This window comes from Vicia villosa, linkage group LG4 (genome assembly GCF_029867415.1).
Source record: "Vicia villosa cultivar HV-30 ecotype Madison, WI linkage group LG4, Vvil1.0, whole genome shotgun sequence".
Taxonomy (NCBI): Eukaryota; Viridiplantae; Streptophyta; class Magnoliopsida; order Fabales; family Fabaceae; genus Vicia; species Vicia villosa.
In genome coordinates this window covers 121351469-121372449 of record NC_081183.1, presented here as the reverse complement: position 1 = coordinate 121372449, position 20981 = coordinate 121351469, and the positions used below count along the sequence as shown (strand labels likewise).

Sequence of the window (20981 nt, the reverse complement as noted above, 5' to 3'; positions counted from 1 at the left end):
GAGAACCTCAATCTTATGCCCTCTTCTACCCAGATAAACCAATTTCCTCTCTCAATCCAAAATCACCAATCTCACCTCCCATAATCAACCCTCCAAAACCTTCTGTTGATGCTTGTTTTGAATCATTAAATCACAAGGTCAGAACAGGGTTAGAAGTTCTGAAGGTTGCTCATGACTTCAGACTGGATCATGTAGCTGCTGGAAAGCTCTGGAGAGCTTTTGGTGAGGAAATACATGCTGGATTTCAGGATCTCTAGAAAGATTGTTTGGATGCTGCTCTTGATCCTGTTGGACTCGCTTTGGAGTATGGTGGAGGCAAGTACTATCATCCAATCACCATCTGGAAGCCTCTGGAGGAGAAACCATTTGTTGATGAATTAGAAGAAGAAAATCCTCTGTCTATGGTTGTATGAAAGCCATATCCATACAAAGTTCTGACTGGTGATTTTCAGCTTCTATTTAATTGGTTCAGAGAGAATCCTCTGGAAGCAGCTCCTTAATTGGTATACCCAGAGGTTGAGTATCCTTCAGAAGTTGAACCTCCTGTCTTTCAAGGGCTCCATGCTGAAGAAATTCCTGCTGAGGAAAATATGGAAGATGTTCAAATGGTTGAAGTTGATGTTGCTCATCCTGTTCTAGAAAATAGCTTTCATGCTTCTTCTGCTGGTCCTACTACTTATGTTATGCTGAACACTCTGAAGGAACTCCAACAGAATCAGGCTACCTTGGCTAGTCGTTTGGACAAGCAAGATGACACCAATGAGGAATTTAAAACTTGGATGAAGAACCAAGAAGAAACCTCCAAGAAGCAAGCTGAAGATGCTTCTGAGATAAAGAACCTTTTGGCCGTGTTAGCTTCTAAGTTTAGCCAGTCGTAGTCTGTCTTGTGTCTTAGTTGGTTTTTCTTTGTTTTTGCATCTGTTTGCTGCATTTGCTTTGTATTCTCTCTTCTGATTTTATCAATGAAATAACTTTTTCTTTCTTTACTCTGTTGTGTCTTTCATCTGAATCTTTTATACTTTTTAATGTTATGACAAAAAGGGGGAGAAACGTAATAATTGAATTGATTTATAATATTAGTTGCTGGGCTTAAGTCTCAATATTCCTCACATTATTTGCAAGTTTTCTGTCTTTGATAGTTTTGCAGGAATGTGATATTCTGGACAAGCTCAATATGAGGAGAAGCAAATATGGGGAAAAACAATTATGAAGAAAAGCTCTTAAAGAATTGAAGCAAGCTTAGTGCTCTAAAGCTTCAAGATTAGAAGCAAGCAATGCTTTGTTAAACCTAAAGCTCTGATACAAGAAGTCTCAATATCTAATAGCTCAGATACATAGAAGACTGAAGATAGAGATCTAATACAAGTGATCTCAAAGAGAAATTCAAAGCTCTGAAGTTGTCCAATGGAAGCTCTGAATGATCTGAACTTCAAAGTTCAACGTGAAAGTCTCATCTGAAATGGAAAAATACTCAGGAAAGTTTTTTATTTATAAATTCTTCTAGTATTAATTTCAGGGGGGAGACTGTTAATCTCAGGGGGAGACATATTCACACACTCTGAATTATATGCTTATGCTATATTTGTGTATTGTCTTTGTTCAACTGATATTCTGGATACAAATTCATATCAATTCTGTATGTTTTTGCATCATCAAAAAGGGGGAGATTGTTGGAACAAGAAATGTTCTGATCAATATTCTTAGTTTTGATGATAACATTAAGTATGAATTTTGTATAAGACAACGTGGTACTCTAATCCTTTACATTTTCCATTTCAGGAAAAGTATAAAAAAGTATGCACAAATTAGCGTTCAGAAGCACTGACCCATATAGTTCTTGATTGCTTCATCAGAACATGTCCTGGTAAGACATCAGAAGATGGTCCTACAGAATCAGAACATGATCTGGAAAGCATCATAAGATGGCATTCAGAAGTACGAGCTCTGAAGCTCTGATGTTATCACGCTCAAAGCACTTCAAAGTCAGAAGACAGAAGATGCTCTGCACCAAAGCTGAAGACTCTGATATTCAAACGTTGTTATCTACAAAATCTGAGTCAAGAAGAAAGTACAAGATGAAAGGCTATAATGTCAAATCTCTGACTGACAAAAGTAACGTTAGAAGCTACAAAAGGCAAAGTCAGTAAAAGCAGCAAAAGCATGGCTCGAGGTAGTTGACAAAATTGTGAAACATTAAATGCAACGTTGTACTATTCACGCAAAGCATTAAATGCTTCCAACAATCATTTCCTCTCAAGCGCCTATATATAGAAGTTCCATTCAGAAGCAGCATATGACACTTTGCACAAACATACCAAAATGCTGTCAAACTGAAAAGAAAAAAGAACTTCGTCTTCAACCTCACAACTTTGTAATATCTTAGTGAGTGTTAAAAACTAGAACTTAAGAGAAATATCACTTTGTGATTACAACTTTATTAGACGCAAGTTATACTCTTGTAAACATTTATTTTATATTGATTGTAAAGGAATTCCTAGAGTGATCAGGTTGTGATCTGTAGACTCTAGAAGACTTAGAGGGTATCTAAGTGGATAATCATTGTAATCAGTTGGATTAGTGGATTAAATCCTGAGTTGAGGTAAATCACTCTAAAGGGGTGGACTGGAGTAGTCTGGTTAACAAGGAACCTGGATAAAAATCATTGTGTTGATTATTTTTATCTTCCAAGTTTTTGAGTTACACTTATTCAATCCCCCCTTTCTAAGTGTTTTTCTATCCTTCCATTATGTGAGAAAGTAAAGGGCTGTCTACGGAGCTGATGAAACACTTCCAAAAGGTCAGTCAACCAAGACGACACCTGAATGAAGTTGGATCGACTATCGACAAGTTCAGACAAATGATGGCAAGAGTACTTTTCAAATCCACGAATCATGAAGCAGAACGTGGGGGGAGTGGAGAAAAGCCTCACATGAATTCCCAACGTGGGATATCAGTAACCATCGATGGTAACTTGTATGTTTTACCTATTTAGGCAAATTATTGTATTCAGTTTAAAGGTCACAAATTTATTACATTAAAATATTACACTCAAAATACCTGCATCTAAGAGAGAAACGAGTTTCATCATTTTCAATGTATGTCTGCTTCCAACATTTTTATTAAAACATACACCCAAGGGTGTCACCTTCATAATAACTTCACAAATAACAAGTCCTTCTTCGTAACACGGGTTCTTAAAATTTTATAAAGCATTTACTTCTTTAACACAACAATAATGATATCAATTTATTTCTCGTGGCGGAATTCATAATTTATAAACTCTGATTATCTTAATTTAGAGCTTGTTATTGAATTCTCTCAGCGTTCTACAAATTCTCTTTGCCTCTCTGTGCCCTAGCTTTTTTGTAAGCAAGTTATATATAAGAAGAACGAAAGTTCTACAAACTCGGTTACAAAAGGCGATAAACACCGAAACAGAAAATTAACCACCAAATTGAACCTAACTTAAGTAATACAAAGGGTTTTGCAAAACTCATAGAAGTTGCAATTGGAATGATTAATTTTCTCTACAAAAGACCATCTCCAAATAAGCAATTTGCAAGACCAAACTAAATCATTAACATTGCAGGAGGAATTTTTGAAGATGATATCATTCCTATTAAGCCATAGACTCCACACAATAGCCAACCAAATGCATCCCTCTTTGCCTCTCCTTACCTTCTTTTTATGACAAAAACTACTCCAATCCCTGAAACTCTCCATAAAGTCATAAGGTTTTTCAAAATTCATTCCTATCCAAAGAGCCATATTATGCTAAACCACTTCAGCCATCCGACAATCCAACAACCAATGCTTAGAAATTTCGTTAGTCTCTTTACAAAACAACCAAACTAGGTTCGAAGAAGATAGAGATATACCTCATTTCAAAAGCAAATATCTTGTCGGAATCTTATTCTTGAAACATCTCCACCCAAAGGCTTTAACTTTAAGGGGAACCTCCACCTTCCACACAATGGAATAAATGAAATCATAATAGTTTACCGGGCCAAACGGACAAGCTAACTTAGGTATCTCGCAAAAACAAGAAGAAACAGAGAAGGAACCGTCTTCCTCCAGAAGCCACTTAGGCGGATCCGACCCAGCTCCAAGAGGGAGCACCGCTGGCAGCAGCTGGAGAAGCATTGGCAGCACTGCTGTCGCTTCCGAAACAGCCTCGGTATGCACTACTAAATCACCCCACTTCCATTCGCCTAACACCCATCCACCCATACCGGAAATAGCAACGTCTTGTAAAAGAGATGAATAAAAAAAAGCCGGAAAGACATGTTTAAGAATTCCCACATCTAATATTTGTTTAACATGACTTTACCCCAGATTTTTAGTTAAAAACCGAGGTAAAAAGTAGTGCAGTTTTAAAAATTCAAAAAAAGTAGTCATTGGGGATCGAACCCATGACCAATATCACCATAAAATATAATTTTTAAAATTTTTTTTTGATTACTTATTACCTCGTATTTTCAAAAATTCGAGGGGTAAATTAGCGTATTTTAGTTTTTAATTTTTTTTATTTATAACCAATTTGATGAAAATATTAAGTAACAAATTATTTTCGTCCATTTATAAAGTAACAATGGCCAAGGCATTGCCCACTCATAATTTCATATGAAACGTTAGCGATCCGTGTGAAACTCAAACTAACCAATAAAATAGTGAGTGCCACAACAATGATAATGAAAGCAAGAGCAGGAAATATTTCAAGGTTAGTTTCTTAATATAACTTTTTATAATAGTTCCTTGTTAAATTTTTTTAATGTTATTTGTAGTTATATCATGTAAAATATTTATTTTATTTTTAGAAATTTAGTATTTAATGATTGTATTGATTTTGTTTATTTGACGTTGTTGCTCCTGATGTTGTTGAGATTTATTGTTTTAAGATTTCAAGAATTTTGTTGTTGTTGTTTTTGATATTGTCGTCATTGCTACTTCTATTGTTGAGATTTAATGTTTAAGTATTATATTGAATTTTTTTATTAGTTGTTGTTGTTGTTGAGATCTAACATTTAAAGATTCCATAGATTTTGTTGTTGTTGTTGTTCTCTTGTTGTTGTTTTTGTTCTAAGATTTAATGTTTAAGAATTCTATTGATTTTGTTTTTGTTGTTATAGGTGTTGTTGTTGTTGATGATGACGAGGAAGCTTTAAAATTTGTCAAAAATATTAGTGCTTTGCGAATTATAACATAAAAAAATTTGATAAAATTAAGATTTTGTAAACAGGTCTTTACCCCTCAATTATTGTTAAAAACCGAGATAAAAACTAGCGCAGTTTTGAAAATTCAAAAATGCAGTTGTGAAGAATCAAATCAATGACTAGTGCCACTGTTTCCTCAATTTTTAAATCACTGAGGTGATAAGTGAAAACTTTTCATGTTGTAATTCATTACCTCGCATGTGTAATTGAGATTATATTGATTTTGCGTGTTAAAAACATTTTTTGTAGTAGTGCTTCTAGAGATGCAAGACTAAATCATAAACATTCCATTAATTCACTTTTAAGGGCTGAAATTTCAATCACTATACTACTACTAGGAAAAAATGTCAACTATAGAAATACAAAGGAATGAAGCATCCCATCAATATTTTTATGAATCACAATAAAAAACACAGCTACTTGTACCCCCAATTAATTAATGGACTAATTAATGTATTATAATTAGTCATACCATTGACTTTCAACTAAGATAAATTTACTAATTAACTAGCAATTGTATAATAATATGTCCTTTTTTTACTCAATTATAATTAGTCATTGAATATTACACTAAAAGCCAAATAACTAATTCACTAGCAATTGTATTATAATTAGTCCTATTTTTTACTCAATTGTAATTAATCGTGGAATATTACACGTTGTACTAAAATAAATAAACTAATTGACTTGTAATTGTATTATAATTAGTCCTTTTTCTTACTCAATTATAATTAGTCATGGAATATTATATGTTGTACTAAAATAAATAAACTAATTGACTATTAATTGTAACATAATTAGTCATGGAATACTACCCGTTGTACTAAAATAAATAAACAAATTGACTAATAATTGTATTATAATTAGTCGTTGAATATTATATTATTGGCGTTTTTGTAATTAAGAGTAGTATATTTGTGTTATGTTAGCAGCATGACAAGAAGATTGATTTATTTCTGATCCATCGCATCATAGGTCGTCCCCTTATGCAAGAGCGTGAACGTTAACGTCGTCCAATTAAAAAACACAAAAACAAACAAAAATATTTGAGCCGAACTACGACGCTCTGATTCCTGAAAAGGATAAGTAGGCATTAGGTTGTGGGGCCTAAGCGAGCACAATTGTAAATAATTCTTTCTGTTCTCCGTTTTTCTTTTGAATGCATTCACATTAGGCTTAGACTTTAGACACCCCCTTTAGATAGAAACAAACATAGGTGGATACCGTCGAGTACGACGGACGTGAGGGGTGCTAATAACTTCCCCTTGCGTAACCGACTCCCGTACCTAGTTCTTTGGTTGAAAGACCTTGTTCTTATTCTTTGCCAGGTTTCTGATATTCCATTCCTTCGATGGGATAAATATATTAGTGGTGACTCTGATTCATTTTTTGCGGCAGCGACAATCAAGAGACACTGATCTTCAATGTGAGTGGACATCTTTCTTACATACATCATAAGATGTGCCCGAGGATAGGAATTTTCTTTATACTTCTAAAATTTTGGCAACTTGAACTTAGCAAGTACTTTCATGTTGGGAACAAGACAAAGGTCATGCACATTCTTTCCAAAAAACTCTTTCCCACGAAGGGCTTTCATCTCTTTCTGCAATTCTTCAAATTGATCATGAAATCCATCCATTATGTCGTGAATACCCAAACCATCACTTGATGCAGCATTATAAACAGGCTCTTGGACAAAAAGACCACTATGGATAATAGGAGGTGTAGTGACCATGATATGAGTCAGAGGATGTAACGCCCCAGAATGCTTTCAGGATGATTGACTGACCCCACAAACCAACACGGGTCTTTTCAGCATGCTTTGACCTCACTCGCACGCTTTCCGGGATAATTCCCAGAAGGTCACCCATCCCAATACTACTCCAAGTCAAGCACGCTTAACTGTGGAGTTCTTACGGAACGGGCTCCCGAAAAGAAGATGCATCTTGTTGATATAGGTAGTACCAATCAATCCTTATAAGCTTTCCTTCGACCTTGTAGTCCCATACCTGCACGGCCTCGGGATTCCTCTCATTCCGATTTGGCGACCACCCTAGCCCTTTTCGGCCTCAGGTGTTACATGGGGTGCAACCACCCCTCGCCTTCTTCGGCCTCAGGTGTTACATGCCCACCAGCTTCCGCATGGTTCGTCCTCGAACCACATCGTACTGGGAGAGGTATGGCTCTGATACCATTTGTAACGCCCCAGAATGCTTTCAGGATGATTGACTGACCCCACAAACCAACACGGGTCTTTTCAGCATGCTTTGACCTCACTCGCATGCTTTCCGGGAAACTTCCCAGAAGGTCATCCATCCCAATACTACTCCAAGTGGTAGTGGGAATGGAATGAACATGTACTTGAACCCCAGGGTAAAGGGTTCGATTCCCATGAAAGGCAAAAACTCTACTAGTGAGGGGGTAGAGAAGATCGTGAGGTGACAGTGCCGGGAACGCCGAAGGCTCGGGCTGTTACAGAGGACGAGTCTCTTCAGGAGAAAACAAATAACCTTCGGGCATACCCCAGAGATATCCATTGGGCATACGTTGTTGAGTAGAAGCAGTCGGATTCGCGGGAATGGTCGTGGTATCCATCTCAAAAATCACAGTAGTCTGACCTTGCGACTAACCTTGAGCTTGAGCATTGAAAGGAGGAGGAACCTGATTCTGATTCTGGTTCTGAGCAGCCATCAATGTCTCAACTAGAGCGGTGAGACGCTCCACTCCTGACCTCAAAGTAACAAACTCTTCACGTAGCTCTCTGGTCTCTTGGTCAAGACCTTCCATTCTCTTCTTGTGATTGGTTTGGGAATTATACCGGTGAGAGAGCTTTATTATGTACGAAGAACACTCTTGAAAGCAACACCAAAATGCGGAATGATGCATGATATGCAATGCAAATGATTTGTTATTTTTTATTTTATAGTTTCAAGGAATTTAAGATATTAAAAAGACAACACTCAAGCATTGTATCAAAGCATCATTCAAGTTATCATCAAAATCAATCATCCATTTTGGTGGGTTAGATTTTTCACCCCATCCACATCCAAGATCCATTGAGTTTGACCAAATTTATGATGTTTACAAAGAAAGACCTATAAGTTCCTTGAAAACCAAATAAAAGAATCTATTTTTATGGATGCATGAATGCATAATGCAACAACCACAATCAAGAGCACACAAGTCACACAAGATCACACAAATAAGGTTCAATGGTTCGACGTCACGAGCATGGAACCATGAGTCTACCCAACCACAAGGTGTGTACTAAGGTGTTTTTGTACCTATAGAACGGGTTCTAAAAGTACCCGAGGTCTACATTCCATCTTTAGAATATTATCGGCTTAAGTAATTTACTCACCAACCAATAATATTCTGAAGAGAAACTCACCCGAGTGTAGTATCGCGTGACAACCATTTTGGCCTATGCCCAACTAGTCTCCGCACTACGTCCCAAAAGGGTAAGATGGGTTAAGGGGTTCTAAGGTCCACAACTTTACAGACCCGACTAAAAGTAACAATGATTTCACGATTGACCCGTTCAATACTATCACCTTTAACCAAGCCATTTTCTATCGAGTGGTGGATCTCAAGCCAGCTCAGAAAGGAATAAATCCACATAAGCCAAAATGACTATACCACCGCCTATCTTAATGTATACTCAAGTCTAGGTATAGGACTTATCTCACACAGAGGAACCGCCAGGCACCAAAATAAAAAGAACAAACAAAGCAGACAAAGCACACAATAATATATACAGATAATAATAAACACAGATAAATAAAAATATGCTTAACACACTTAAAACTGAATCCCCAGTGAAGTCGTCATTTTTTATAAAGTGATATTAAATAGCGCTAATTTAATAGCACTAATTTAATAGCGCTTTTTTATAAAGTGATATTAAAATTTTCAAAAATAGACCTATAATAGCGCTTTTTTGCTGAGTGATATTATAAAGCAATATCAATATGTTATAATTACAAAAACACGGAAGCCTTATACTTGAAACGCTAATAAATGAGTCTCGTGTAATAGCGCTTGTCCAAAAGCGCTACTATATCTATTAACAATATATAAAATTTAAAGTACCTGGAATTTCCACGTATGCCCAAACTGAGTTTAACTTAAACTAATGTTATCATTAAGGGCACATTAGTCTTTGTATTAAATACTGAAACATGGTTGATTCTAATTCAAATTTTGCTGACATGGCATCCTTACAGCAAAACTGTATTCTTAATTTTCTCCTATTTATTTTGTCCATTTTTCACGTTTTATTACATTTCATGCATTGAGCAAAACAAACTTAATTATTAAACATGTTGCGTGTGCTGTTTTGTATATATGGATGTCTGTTGGAATAATAAACCCTAGCAGCCATGTGCATCATCACGCATGAATACGGCACAGCTTCCTACCACACTAACCTTTCAACTTTCCATGCTGCATTGTGCACAAATCCACTATAAATACCCTCACCTACATGCCATTCATTCAAAATTCGTTCTACCAAAACTACTCAAGGTTTTATATATGTTTGCTCAGTTATATTAACGTTCTCTTGCTGTTAGTGTGTATATTAACATCTATTTTATCAGGTCATCGTGAAGAAAGATTAATGGCGCGCCCAATTGAGTATGTGAGAGATATCAATGACTTAAAGGACCTATGGAAGATTTCTGTTAGGTGCAAACATATTTGGTCAGTCACAAGTGCTTCAAAGAAGGAACACCTTGAAATGATTCTCGTGGATTCTAAGGTCTGCATCCATATTCATTTATGTACACTTATTTTTCATATTTTTGCACCAGATGCTTATTCCATATTTTTCCATTAATGTAGGGATCTATGATTCAAGCTGTTGTACCTCTGTACTTGGTTACGAAGTTCAAGGAATATCTCTGTCATGGTTGTTCGTACGTAATGCAGAATTTTAAAATAGGTTCTAATGACTTCTCTTTTAAATCCACCGATCACAAACACAAGCTGGTGTTCTGTGGTTCTACTTCTGTTAAGAAAAAGGACAACCCAGAAATTCCTGTTAATGTTCTCAATCTACTTAGTCTGGCTGACATTGTAGATGGCAAGTTCCAATCAAATATTTTAGTTGGTAACAGTCTTCTTGGACTAATTCGTAATATTTAACCTACGAATTTAAACGTGTGTGAGTTTTGATTTATATATGCACTTATCTTATAATGCACGTTCTTATGTTTCAGATGTTCTTGGTGGAGTTGTAGAGATTACTCAATCCCACGTCAGTTCTGATAACAGCAAGAGCAAAGTTGTTTTTTCAATAACTGATAACAGGTAAGATCCATATATTCAGAATATTTTACATATGCATGTAATATTTATATCGTTTTAACGGATTCATGTTTTTTTTAATACAGCAAATCCATTGTTGTGTGTACGCTATGGGGTCAATTTGCAATCCAATTCAATGAGTATTGGACAAATAATAAGGATGATGGTAATATGGTTGTGCTTCTGATTAATGCTCGAATAAAGGAGGCTCAAGGTACATGCTTTTGAACTGTTGTTTATTAATGAGTCATAAAATATGTGTAAAAAAATTTCATTATCTGAAATTATTTAAAATAACTTTATAGGAAACTTTCCTTTGAACCTATCAAATGCGCGGAATGGCACAAAACTGATCATTAATGATACTGGCTTTGAACAAGTTTCCAAGCTAAAAGAAAGGTATTTGTATCATATTTTATCTTATTAACCACTTGATAGAAAATATAATTCTAACATGCATTATCAAATTGTTATTGATGCAGTTTTAAAGGTGATTTTCCAAAGTTGTCAGATACAAGTGTGCAAGTTACTGCATCACAAAATTCACACTACTCGGATTTTGATAAGTTTGTATGGAAAGCTGATGTTTTGAGTCTTGCAGAAATAGGGGGTTTGCAACAGGCAAGAGACTGCATACTTTAAATGTATATTATTAACTTTGGACCGCTCATCATTAAATTTATATATTGGTTTTGTTTGTTAGGAAACTACATGTGTAACTGTTGCCACGCTTGATAAATTTGATGTTGGACAATCTGGATGGTATTACGATGGATGTGTTGACTGTACAAAAAGTGTGACTCTGAGGGATGGAAAGCATGAGTGTTATGCAAAACATATAAGTCCTTCTCCCGTGCCCAGGTATTGTTGAAGATCTTGCTGAAATTTATTTATTTTTTTGCTTTCTGTATTTTATTATGGCTTATGCTATTATAACATGTTGTAGGTTTAAACTGGAAATATTGGCTGTTGACGGTAAATGCAATGCAAAGTTCATTTTTTGGGACGTCGACTGTGTTAAGTTGGTAGGCAAATCCGCTGCTGAGATTATAAATGGTCTAAAAAGGGTATATGATCCGCCTTCATCATTCTATCTGTCCATAACTCAAAAAAATGTATTCTAACATATCCTTTTTTTGATGAAACAAGGCTGGGGAATATGATCCACTTGAATTCCCTTACGAACTTGATTCAATATTGAAGCGGGAGTTGGCGATCAGAGCTGTATTCCAGCCCAAAAATGGACGCCTCTCTGTGATTGGTTTCAGAGATGATCAGGAAACCCGTAATAGAGTTAAGGACAGTTTTAGAGCTGAAGAGGTAAATGCCGTTTTTTGTGATTTATATCTGGTCATTATTTACAGTGTTATATTCTGATGGATTCTTATTTCTCATGCAGCCTACATCTAGGCTTCGCATAATTGAACCAACATCGCAGGACGATTTTCCAAGTGTTTCTGTAAGTTTCTCATATTTCACACTCTGATTGTAGAAAATTGTTATCGTCTGCAAATGTTGAGCTTGACAATAACGTTTTTTCCATGTGCATGATTTCAGGAACCTCTGTCTGTCTCAGCTGATTATGATCCTTCTGCCTCAAATACTAATCTTACACCTTCTAAGAGAATTTTAAGCGAAGCTGTTGAGGAAATTGAAGGTGTCCAGCTTTCGTCGACGAAGTTAATCAAAGATATCAAGAAGGAAGAATAGATGAAGATGAGTACGGAATATGTGCTGTACCCAGTTTGTAGGATTATTTTTTTTTGTTGTTAAAGACTTTATTCTGCTTATTTTTCTGTGATTCTAAGATTATGGGACAAATTAAGTGTTAAATTTTATTTTGTTGTATCTCTTGCTAATTTGGAATTGCAACAACTATGTTTATGTGTTATTTGAATTATGAAATACGATTTTTGGAGTTGTCTGATAATTATTGTTTATATATATCATGATTTAATGTGGAGAATAATTCTACAATAAATTTTCAAGATGGAAAAAAAATCTATAGAAGTATTTTTTTCTATTTAAAATTTAACTAATTTCTTAAATCATCATCAATTTGTTGTTAACTGGCGACGTTTGAAAATGTTCCATTGCAACAGTGACATATTTTAAAATTGGTGGATGATCAATTGGTCTCAAACGAGTGGTTTCTTCTCCACTGCAAAAAGAAACCATCCCATTCCTGTATACATTTACAATGGGATCCTTTTTTGTTTCCAAAAGTTTTCAGAATCATATGCATTGTGCATCTTCGTATTATGTGTCATGTATCAAGATGTAATGTCCGGACGATGTGTCTTCCGATCCTTTATGATGGATAATGCTGCATTTAAAAATTGTTAAAACAACAATAGTGACTTTGTGACAGTATAGTGTAAAAATATGTTAAACATAATAAGATTGTATGTTTTATTACCATAAATTGTTGCCTTTTTTTGCTGTTTTATATTTTTCTTTTTCCCATACTATGTTTTTTTGCAGGCAACCAAAGCATTCTATCATTGATATAGAGCATTATTATCCTATTTCGAATTTTTATTGTAACATCTTTTGTCTTCTGGTGGTTCTCAACAACCCCATTTGGTTCTACTCTTTCTATTTCTGGACACAGCACTTCAGCAATGTCCATCTGAGTGGTTGCAAACAATTCTTCCACTCATTTGGCTAGCATATCATACAATGTGCTGATTTTCAATGGACGTAATTGGTTTGTACATGGTAATGTATATTAAAAAATATTTCGAATTCTGTGTTATTTAAATAACAAATTATGAGTTTATTGCTTGCTACGACCCTTATATAGTTGGGGAAGACATCTCAAAGTTATCTTTCATAGTAGAAACAATAAAGTATGACACTATAATTATTCTAATAATAAATAATACAGATAGGAAACCATGTGTACATAAAGGTTACTTGAGTGATATGTGTTGTAATGATGATGCATCTTTCATCTTTCTCAAAAACGATTGGCTTTTATTTTCAGCACTTTCTCCAACCAACTGTGTAATGAAGAAAACCTATGTGATGCCCATTTCATTTATTTTAAGCTTCCATAATATGCGTGTGGAATCGTGTTAGTAATTTTTATGGCGTGCACTTTAGTAATTATTCATTTTGGATGACTCTTTGAGTTTTATGCATTGTTTTATTCATACAGTCGAATATTGGATTTGTCTCATGGAAGCTTCTATATATACACAACAATATGAACCTCTATTCTCATGATCAACATATATACATCTGGCTTAAAAAAAACAAAAAAATAAAACCAGTTGCTCTTATCATGTGTTGTTTATATGACTGAATGTGTTGCATATTATAATTCTACAAAGATGGATGCAACTGTCATTGAGAGGAAGAGAAAATCAGCACTCATAAGAAGACATCGGAGAGCGGTCTTGGATGAAAGAACAAAAAAAAGAAATAGAGTTGATGAGAATGGAAGTGATTTCAAGATATGTTATAGCAGTTTCAATCATCCATTACGTGACAATGTAAGGAGACCACTGTCTAATATAACTTCTTCTATCAGTAATATAGGGATTCAGAATCGTCACTCACTGTTCGGTGGTACTGTAAAATCATCAGCCAAACAATTGCACAGTGGTCTGAAAGAATCTGTGTCATACCATCTTATGGAAAAACATGCCTTCGATAATATTGTTTATCAGGCAACACCTCAACCTAACATGACAGATACTCATTTCTCACCTGGCAGCTCCATATCAAATATTACTGCTGTTTCACTTACTCCTGCACAGAAATCTGCGATGGCACGTGAGAGGAGAAAGTCACTTATAAAGTTGAAAAAATCTCGCACAGGGACAGTGCCAACCACAAACGAAAGTTGTAACACCACAGAAACTGATTATCTTCATTCTCCGGTATGTATATCCGAATTGTTATTTCATGTGTTGAACTTTTTTATTGCCCATATATTCTTTCCTCAACATATAAACATCATGCTACAAATTTGACTGCAGCCTATAGCATCCATCGTTTCATCCAGCAGAAAGAAAAAAACTGATGATGTCCGAACCATCGCAGCAAATTTATTAAATGAATTTTCTAATGTTGCCGATGGGGGTATCTCTTCCTCCACAAGCAAGCGTGTTGGTACAACAGACGTAGACATTGAAGATGATGATAGGTCCGATGGTGATAGATCGGACAATTCGTTTAGTGACAGTGAATGTGAGTTCATAAACAACAATCCTGACTATGATACAGCATCAAGCGTCGATGATGATGAGCAGCAAAACACTAATTTTTGTTCGATTAATGATCATGATTCAGGTTACGTTTGATTTTAAAATGTTATATTAACATGTCTCAAATTATATCTCTCTAACAGATTTAATTGTATCGTATTATAACCTATTGATCTTTCATAATGAATTTATTATGTTATTATAAAAAATTTCAAGTAACTTATTTCCACGTTTGTTAATTTGTTATGGGCATATTATGATTTCGGTTGTATCCTTTCAGGATACTCAGATATAGGTGATCCTGCAATAGAATGTACATGTTGTGGGGCACTTATGTGGTACGGAGAGAAAACTGACAAACGAAAACATAGTGCGGTCCCCAAATTCCAACAATGTTGTGGAAATGGCAAGATTTTGCTTCCTCTTTTGAAATTACCTCCTCCTTATCTCAACAATTTATTGTTTCAAGATAATGGTGCGGATAGTCAGAATTATCAGCAATATTGTAGATTGTACAACCTGATGTTTGCCTTTACATCACCTGGTATGAAGTTTGACAACAGGTTCAATGCCGGTGGAGGGCCTCCTAACATAAGAGTACATGGACAGCCTTGCCATAGGATTCGGAGCATGATGCCGCTTAATGGACAGACACCAAGATTTTCTCAGCTATATATTTACGACACTGAAAATGAAATACAACATAGGATCAAAGGAATGGGGTAATTAATCACCATTTAATTATATAATAGACTAAATTAATAATATATAGTTATTATTTTAAATTATTTCTCTATAGTTTGGTTCACGTGTTGTAATTTATTTTTCAGGAACAATACAAATATAATTCCGCATATTGTAACCGGATTGAAGAATATGCTTGATGAGTTCAACAGACATGCTAAATCTTTTTGGATGGCAGCAGACAGGCTACGACATGACGATGTACCAGAATTGAAGCTAAGATTAATTGCAGATAGATCAAAAGATGGTAGAATTTACAATCAACCCAATGTGGCAGAAGTTGCTGCATTGATAGTAGGCGACGTTGACACCGGAGACAAAAGGGACATTATTCTTGAGAGACAAAGCGGAAAACTAAAGAGAATAAGTGAGTTTCATCCAAGTTATCTTGCTTTACAATATCCCCTGCTGTTTCCTTATGGAGAAGACGGATTTAGGCTTGGTGTACTACACAGGGAAACAAGTTCAAAAAAAAGATGAATAAGCTTACCATAAGAGAATGGCTTGCGTATCGCATTCAAACAAGAGCAACCGAGGCACATCCGCTCTTGAGATCACGGAGACTGTTTCAGCAATTTTTGTTTGATGGATTCAGTATGATGGAGTCCCAGAGATTGAATTATATCCGCAAGCATCAGAAGAAACTTAGAGTCTCTAAGTACTCCAATCTTACCGGTCCAGACCAAGAATCGGACACACATGGTTCAAACAAAGGTAAAAGGGTAGTTTTGCCGTCGACCTATGTTGGTAGCAGGAGATACATGGAGCAGCTTTATTTTGATGGAATGGCTATTTGTAGCCACGTTGGTTTTCCCGAACTTTTTATCACGTTTACTTGCAATCCAAATTGGCCCGAACTTAAAAGACTTACCGACAAAATAAAGCTTCGTCCTCACGATCGCCCTGATCTCATATCCCGAGTTTTTATAATCAAGTTGGATGAGCTGCTGTCTGATTTAACAAAAAAGCATGTATTGGGGAGAGTTGTTGCATGTAAGTCGTTATACAATGCAGTAATATATATGTGCCGTTTGGGTTTAATATTACTACTTTGAATAATGTTTATTCTTATTGTTTCACTATTTTATGTTATTGCAGATATATACACAATTGAGTTTCAAAAAAGAGGTTTACCACATGCACATATTCTGTTATTTATGCATCCCGATAGCAAGTGTCCCACTCCAGAAGATATAAACAACATCATTTCAGCAGAAATTCCTTCGGAGGAGGATGATATGCAACTTTATCATTTGGTGAAGACACATATGATTCACGGCCCATGCGGATATGCAAACACTTCATCGCCATGCATGAAAAATAATCAATGCTCAAAATTCTTCCCAAAAAAATTTCAGGCTCGCACTGTTGTTGACCATGAGGGATATCCTTTGTACATGAGAAGAGATACTGGAAATACAGTTACGAAAAAGGACGTTGATCTTGATAACAGATTTGTAGTTCCTTATAATCCATATTTGTTGAAGAAATTTCAGGCTCACATCAACATTGAGTGGTGTAATCAGGGAACATCCGTTAAGTATTTATTCAAATATATTAACAAAGGATATGACCGAATTACCGCTACTTTAGTTGATACTACCAACGATGGATCATCTTTAAATGGAGAGCTTGATGAAATAAAACAATATCTTGATTGTAGATATGTCTCTCCAAGTGAAGCATGCTGGAGGATATTCTCTTTTCCCATACATGGAAGGTCTCCCGCGGTCGAGAGGTTGTATTTTCATCTTGAGGGAGACAATTGTGTTTACTACACTGATTATGAGTTGATTGATGAGGTACTTGAAAAACCAAGCGTGAAAGAGTCTATGTTTACCGCTTGGATGGAAGCCAACAAGACATCTTCACAGGCAAAAGATTTGACTTACTCCAAGTTTCTCACAAGATTTGTGTACGACAAAAGATACAGACGGTGGAGACCATGCAAAAGAGGTAATACAATTGGAAGAATTATATGGGTTCCGCCAAGTACCGGTGAGCTTTTTTATCTTAGAATGATGTTAACGGTAGCAAAGGGACCGAGATGCTACGAGGACATAAAAAAGGTAGGAGGAATTGTTCGGCACAGTTTTAGGGATGCATGTTTCGAAATGGGATTTCTTAATGATGATAAAGAATATGTTTCGGCCATATACGAGGCCAAAGATTGGGGTTCAGGTTATTTTTTGCGACAATTGTTTGTCACCATGCTACTCTCCGGTACAATGAATAGACCTAACCATGTCTGGGTTAAAACTTGGAAGGTATTGGCAGACGGTAATCTTTACCAGCAGAGGCAAGCAACCAATAAATTAGGTACATTCTAACTAATTGGTCTATCATTTGATATGTTGGTTATCACAATAGTGAATCGAAAATTGTATTATTTTCAAGGCATAGCTCATCAATAATAATCAAAATCAGTCCAAAACTACATTCTACATGTATGCAAATCTTATATTTACTTTTGCCAATGAAGTAATGCAGACATCCAGGCAATTGTTGTGCTGTTCATATATAAATATCGTAGCTGCTCATTTAATAAATGCTATTTTTTTCTTTGTTTTTTTTGTTATAGACCTGCATTTAACGGACAATGAATTGGAAAACTTGACCCTCATTGCCATTGAGAACATGTTGCAGTCCAATCGAAGAAGCTTGCATGAGTTTAAGGACATGCCATATCTCGACTCATATGTCACAAGAGACATTGGCAACCGTCTGATTTATGACGAACGTGATTACAACGTTGATGACGAAAGAAAAAATTTCACTTCTCTATTCAAAGCACTAACAGGTTATCTGATAAAAAACTTGATATTATTTGCAACTCTGTTACGTTAGATCAATGGCCATTATTCCATAAAAAATATAAGCAAACTCACGATGTGCAGATGAGCAACGTGGTATTTTTGAAACAATCATGCAAGCTGTCAAGAAACAAAGAGGGGGGGTTTGCATGGTTACGGAGGTACCGGCAAGACTTTCATGTGGAGAACACTGTCGAGTGCACTGCGTTCGGAGAGAAAAATATGTATTACTGTTGCTTCAAGTGGCATAGCTTCGTTATTTTTTCCAGGTGGAAGAACTGCCCATTCAAAGTTCAAAATTCCAGTGCCGACCCTTGACAACTCTACATGTAATATCGACAAAAATACCGAGCATGCACAATTGCTTCAAGCAACTGATGTGATCATATGGGATGAAGCACCCATGACACATAAAAATTGCTTTGAAGCATTAGACAAAACTATAAAAGATCTCATGAACCAGAATGGTGTATCGGGTAGAATATTTGGAGGCACTACGCCAAATTTAAGTTTTAGCAGCACACCTACTAAAGCGCTTCTAGTAAAAAGCGCTGTTATAGGTTGCACTAAAAAAAAAATAAAAAAACACGCTAAAAAAGCGCTCTTAAAGGGGGGGGGGGGGTAATGAAAGCGCTTTTCAAAAGCGCTCTTATAGGGGGGGGCTATGAAAGCGCTTTCTAAAAGCGCTCTTAAAGGGGGGGGTATGACAGCGCTTTTCAAAAGCGCTCTTATAGGGGTCTTATAGTGGGGGATATGAAAGCGCTTTTGAAAGCGCTCTTAAAGGGGGGGGGTTACAAAAGCGCTTTTTAAGAGAAAGCGCTGGTATAGGTGGCCCTTCTAAAGCGCTTTTCAGAAGCGCCCTCGTAGGTGTTTTAAAATTAAACAAATTAAACTTGCCCCAATTAATTTCAGAAGCGCTTCTCAGTATCTTTCTCCTTCGCGACATAACACAGAATCCCTAAATCAATTTCTTCCCTAAATCAATTTCAATCCTCCGCCACGACCTCCGCCACGACCTGCCACGACCTTCAGCCGTCTCCGCCGCTTCAGTGCAGTGCCGTCTCCGCCGCTTCAGTGTCGTTCTCCGTTCTCCCTCCGCCTCTGGTTTGCTGCATCCCTTTAGGTAATTTCTATGTTGTCTCTTCTGCTTCTTATTCATATTGAATCATCTGGTTCATATCATTCTGTATTCTAGTGTTCTCTTCTGCTTCTTATTCATACTGCTTAGGTTTTTGAATATGCTGAGAGAGGATTCTGTATTCTAGTGTTCTCTTCATACTTCTTATTCATACTGCTTAGGTTTTAATCATTTTCAATTAAGCTGAAACATTATAGTTATTTTTACTAGTGTCGATTGAGTGGTGAAGTTGAGATATCATGCCGAAATATGACAATCGGATCGGTTATGCCGAAACATGCATCTATGGTGAATGAACCGGACGCTTACTTACTAATTTTCTTGTTACACTTGATGATATTATAACATGTCCAGGTGCATTTAGGGAAGAGAAATAGTAATTGATAGGATTGCATTTTAATGACTCTTTTTTGAAAATTCCCGGATTATATTTGGTTTGGAAATTGGATTCTTGTTGAAATATATTCATAAAAGAGTGAAGATAATTTGAGTGATTGTAGGTTATGTTGTGTGTAAATACAACACGACACCGACAAATTAGTGAAGATATTTTGAGTGCTATCTTATTGATTATTAAGATTTAATAGTATCCTTTGAAATTAACGATAGAATAACATTCTTATTAATTCAAAGCATGCATGCATGGAAAAGATATGTTAATTCTCGTTACTTTCGTGATTTAGTGACTATTAAAAAATCACTTATTTGATAAAATAAAAAGCACTTATTTGAGTTAATAAATTTTGGTCAGTCATCTTCCTGTACGTGTTTAAGTTATTCCACCTAGTGGTATTTGATAATTAAACTTCTTATAAAATATTATTGACTGAACCGTGGCCATCCTTATCCTATCTATGCTTAGCCACTCTTACTTTTTGAAATTGAAAGTGAGATTTGTCTACTTCTATTATATTTTATGGTACTATTTATAGGGTTTTTTTAATGAGAATTGCACACTGTTTCATTATAGATAAGTCTCAGTTTGAGGCTTAGCAGTACTAGTATTATCTCTTTTTATTAATACTTGAAGACATTGAGACACAACAACCATATATTTTGAAGGCAGTTCATAAATGCTTTCACAAATGCAACCACTAACTAATGTTTTGTAGAACTAGAATCCTAATATATTCTTATTCCTCTGTAGAGGGTAGTTTTTGGTCTTAATAATGGTATTGAACAAATAGTTGAATAATATGCTACAGTTTGCATATACTTCCTTCACTTTTATAATATTTGTATTTAACTGCATCGTGTGTGTGTGTGTTTAATTTTACAGTTACTTTGAAGTCTCTGGTTTCTACTTGTACAACGCCGATTCAAACCTACCATCTCCCACATCAAGTCTAATTCAGGTTACTATCCCTTTCTTCTTGCTTATAGTTTGTTATTTTCTAGCTTATAGTTTATTGTTTATGGTTCTATTTAATATCAATTTAGTGTCTCTCAACCAATTTTTTGGTTTGTGGACTTATATTACCTTGAAATAAGGTAATGTCTTCTTTAAGAAATCGGGTATTCTGATTAGGTATTCTATTATGATGAT

General features: G+C 35.7%; 2 protein-coding genes across 2 annotated transcripts; both read left to right on the top strand.

Annotated features, from left to right (window-relative positions):
* The first annotated feature begins 9394 nt into the window (after nt 1-9394).
* Nucleotides 9395-12233, top strand: LOC131597760 (uncharacterized). The gene is made up of 12 exons (XM_058870436.1): nt 9395-9446; nt 9815-9975; nt 10059-10350; nt 10436-10526; nt 10610-10737; nt 10829-10922; nt 11006-11144; nt 11227-11384; nt 11470-11590; nt 11673-11843; nt 11923-11982; nt 12081-12233. The coding sequence occupies exons 1-12, from the start codon at nt 9395-9397 to the stop codon at nt 12231-12233; spliced, it is 1620 nt and encodes a 539-aa protein (XP_058726419.1).
* Nucleotides 12234-15960: 3727 nt separating this feature from the next.
* Nucleotides 15961-18331, top strand: LOC131597759 (uncharacterized). The gene is made up of 3 exons (XM_058870435.1): nt 15961-16477; nt 16583-17803; nt 18066-18331. Exons 1-3 carry the CDS (start codon nt 15961-15963, stop codon nt 18329-18331), a joined length of 2004 nt encoding a protein of 667 aa, XP_058726418.1.
* Nucleotides 18332-20981: the final 2650 nt, after the last annotated feature.

Bases quoted from the DNA above. Each gene is read 5' to 3' on its own strand.
- LOC131597760 (XM_058870436.1), top strand. From the start codon at position 9,395: ATGGTTGATTCTAATTCAAATTTTGCTGACATGGCATCCTTACAGCAA. The intron at 10,527-10,609 runs GTAAGATCCATA...TTTTTAATACAG, and splicing joins TTTTCAATAACTGATAACAG to CAAATCCATTGTTGTGTGTA. The intron at 11,145-11,226 runs GCAAGAGACTGC...TTTGTTTGTTAG, and splicing joins AAATAGGGGGTTTGCAACAG to GAAACTACATGTGTAACTGT.
- LOC131597759 (XM_058870435.1), top strand. From the start codon at position 15,961: ATGAATAAGCTTACCATAAGAGAATGGCTTGCGTATCGCATTCAAACA. The intron at 16,478-16,582 runs GTAAGTCGTTAT...ATGTTATTGCAG, and splicing joins ATTGGGGAGAGTTGTTGCAT to ATATATACACAATTGAGTTT. The intron at 17,804-18,065 runs GTACATTCTAAC...TTTTTGTTATAG, and splicing joins GCAAGCAACCAATAAATTAG to ACCTGCATTTAACGGACAAT.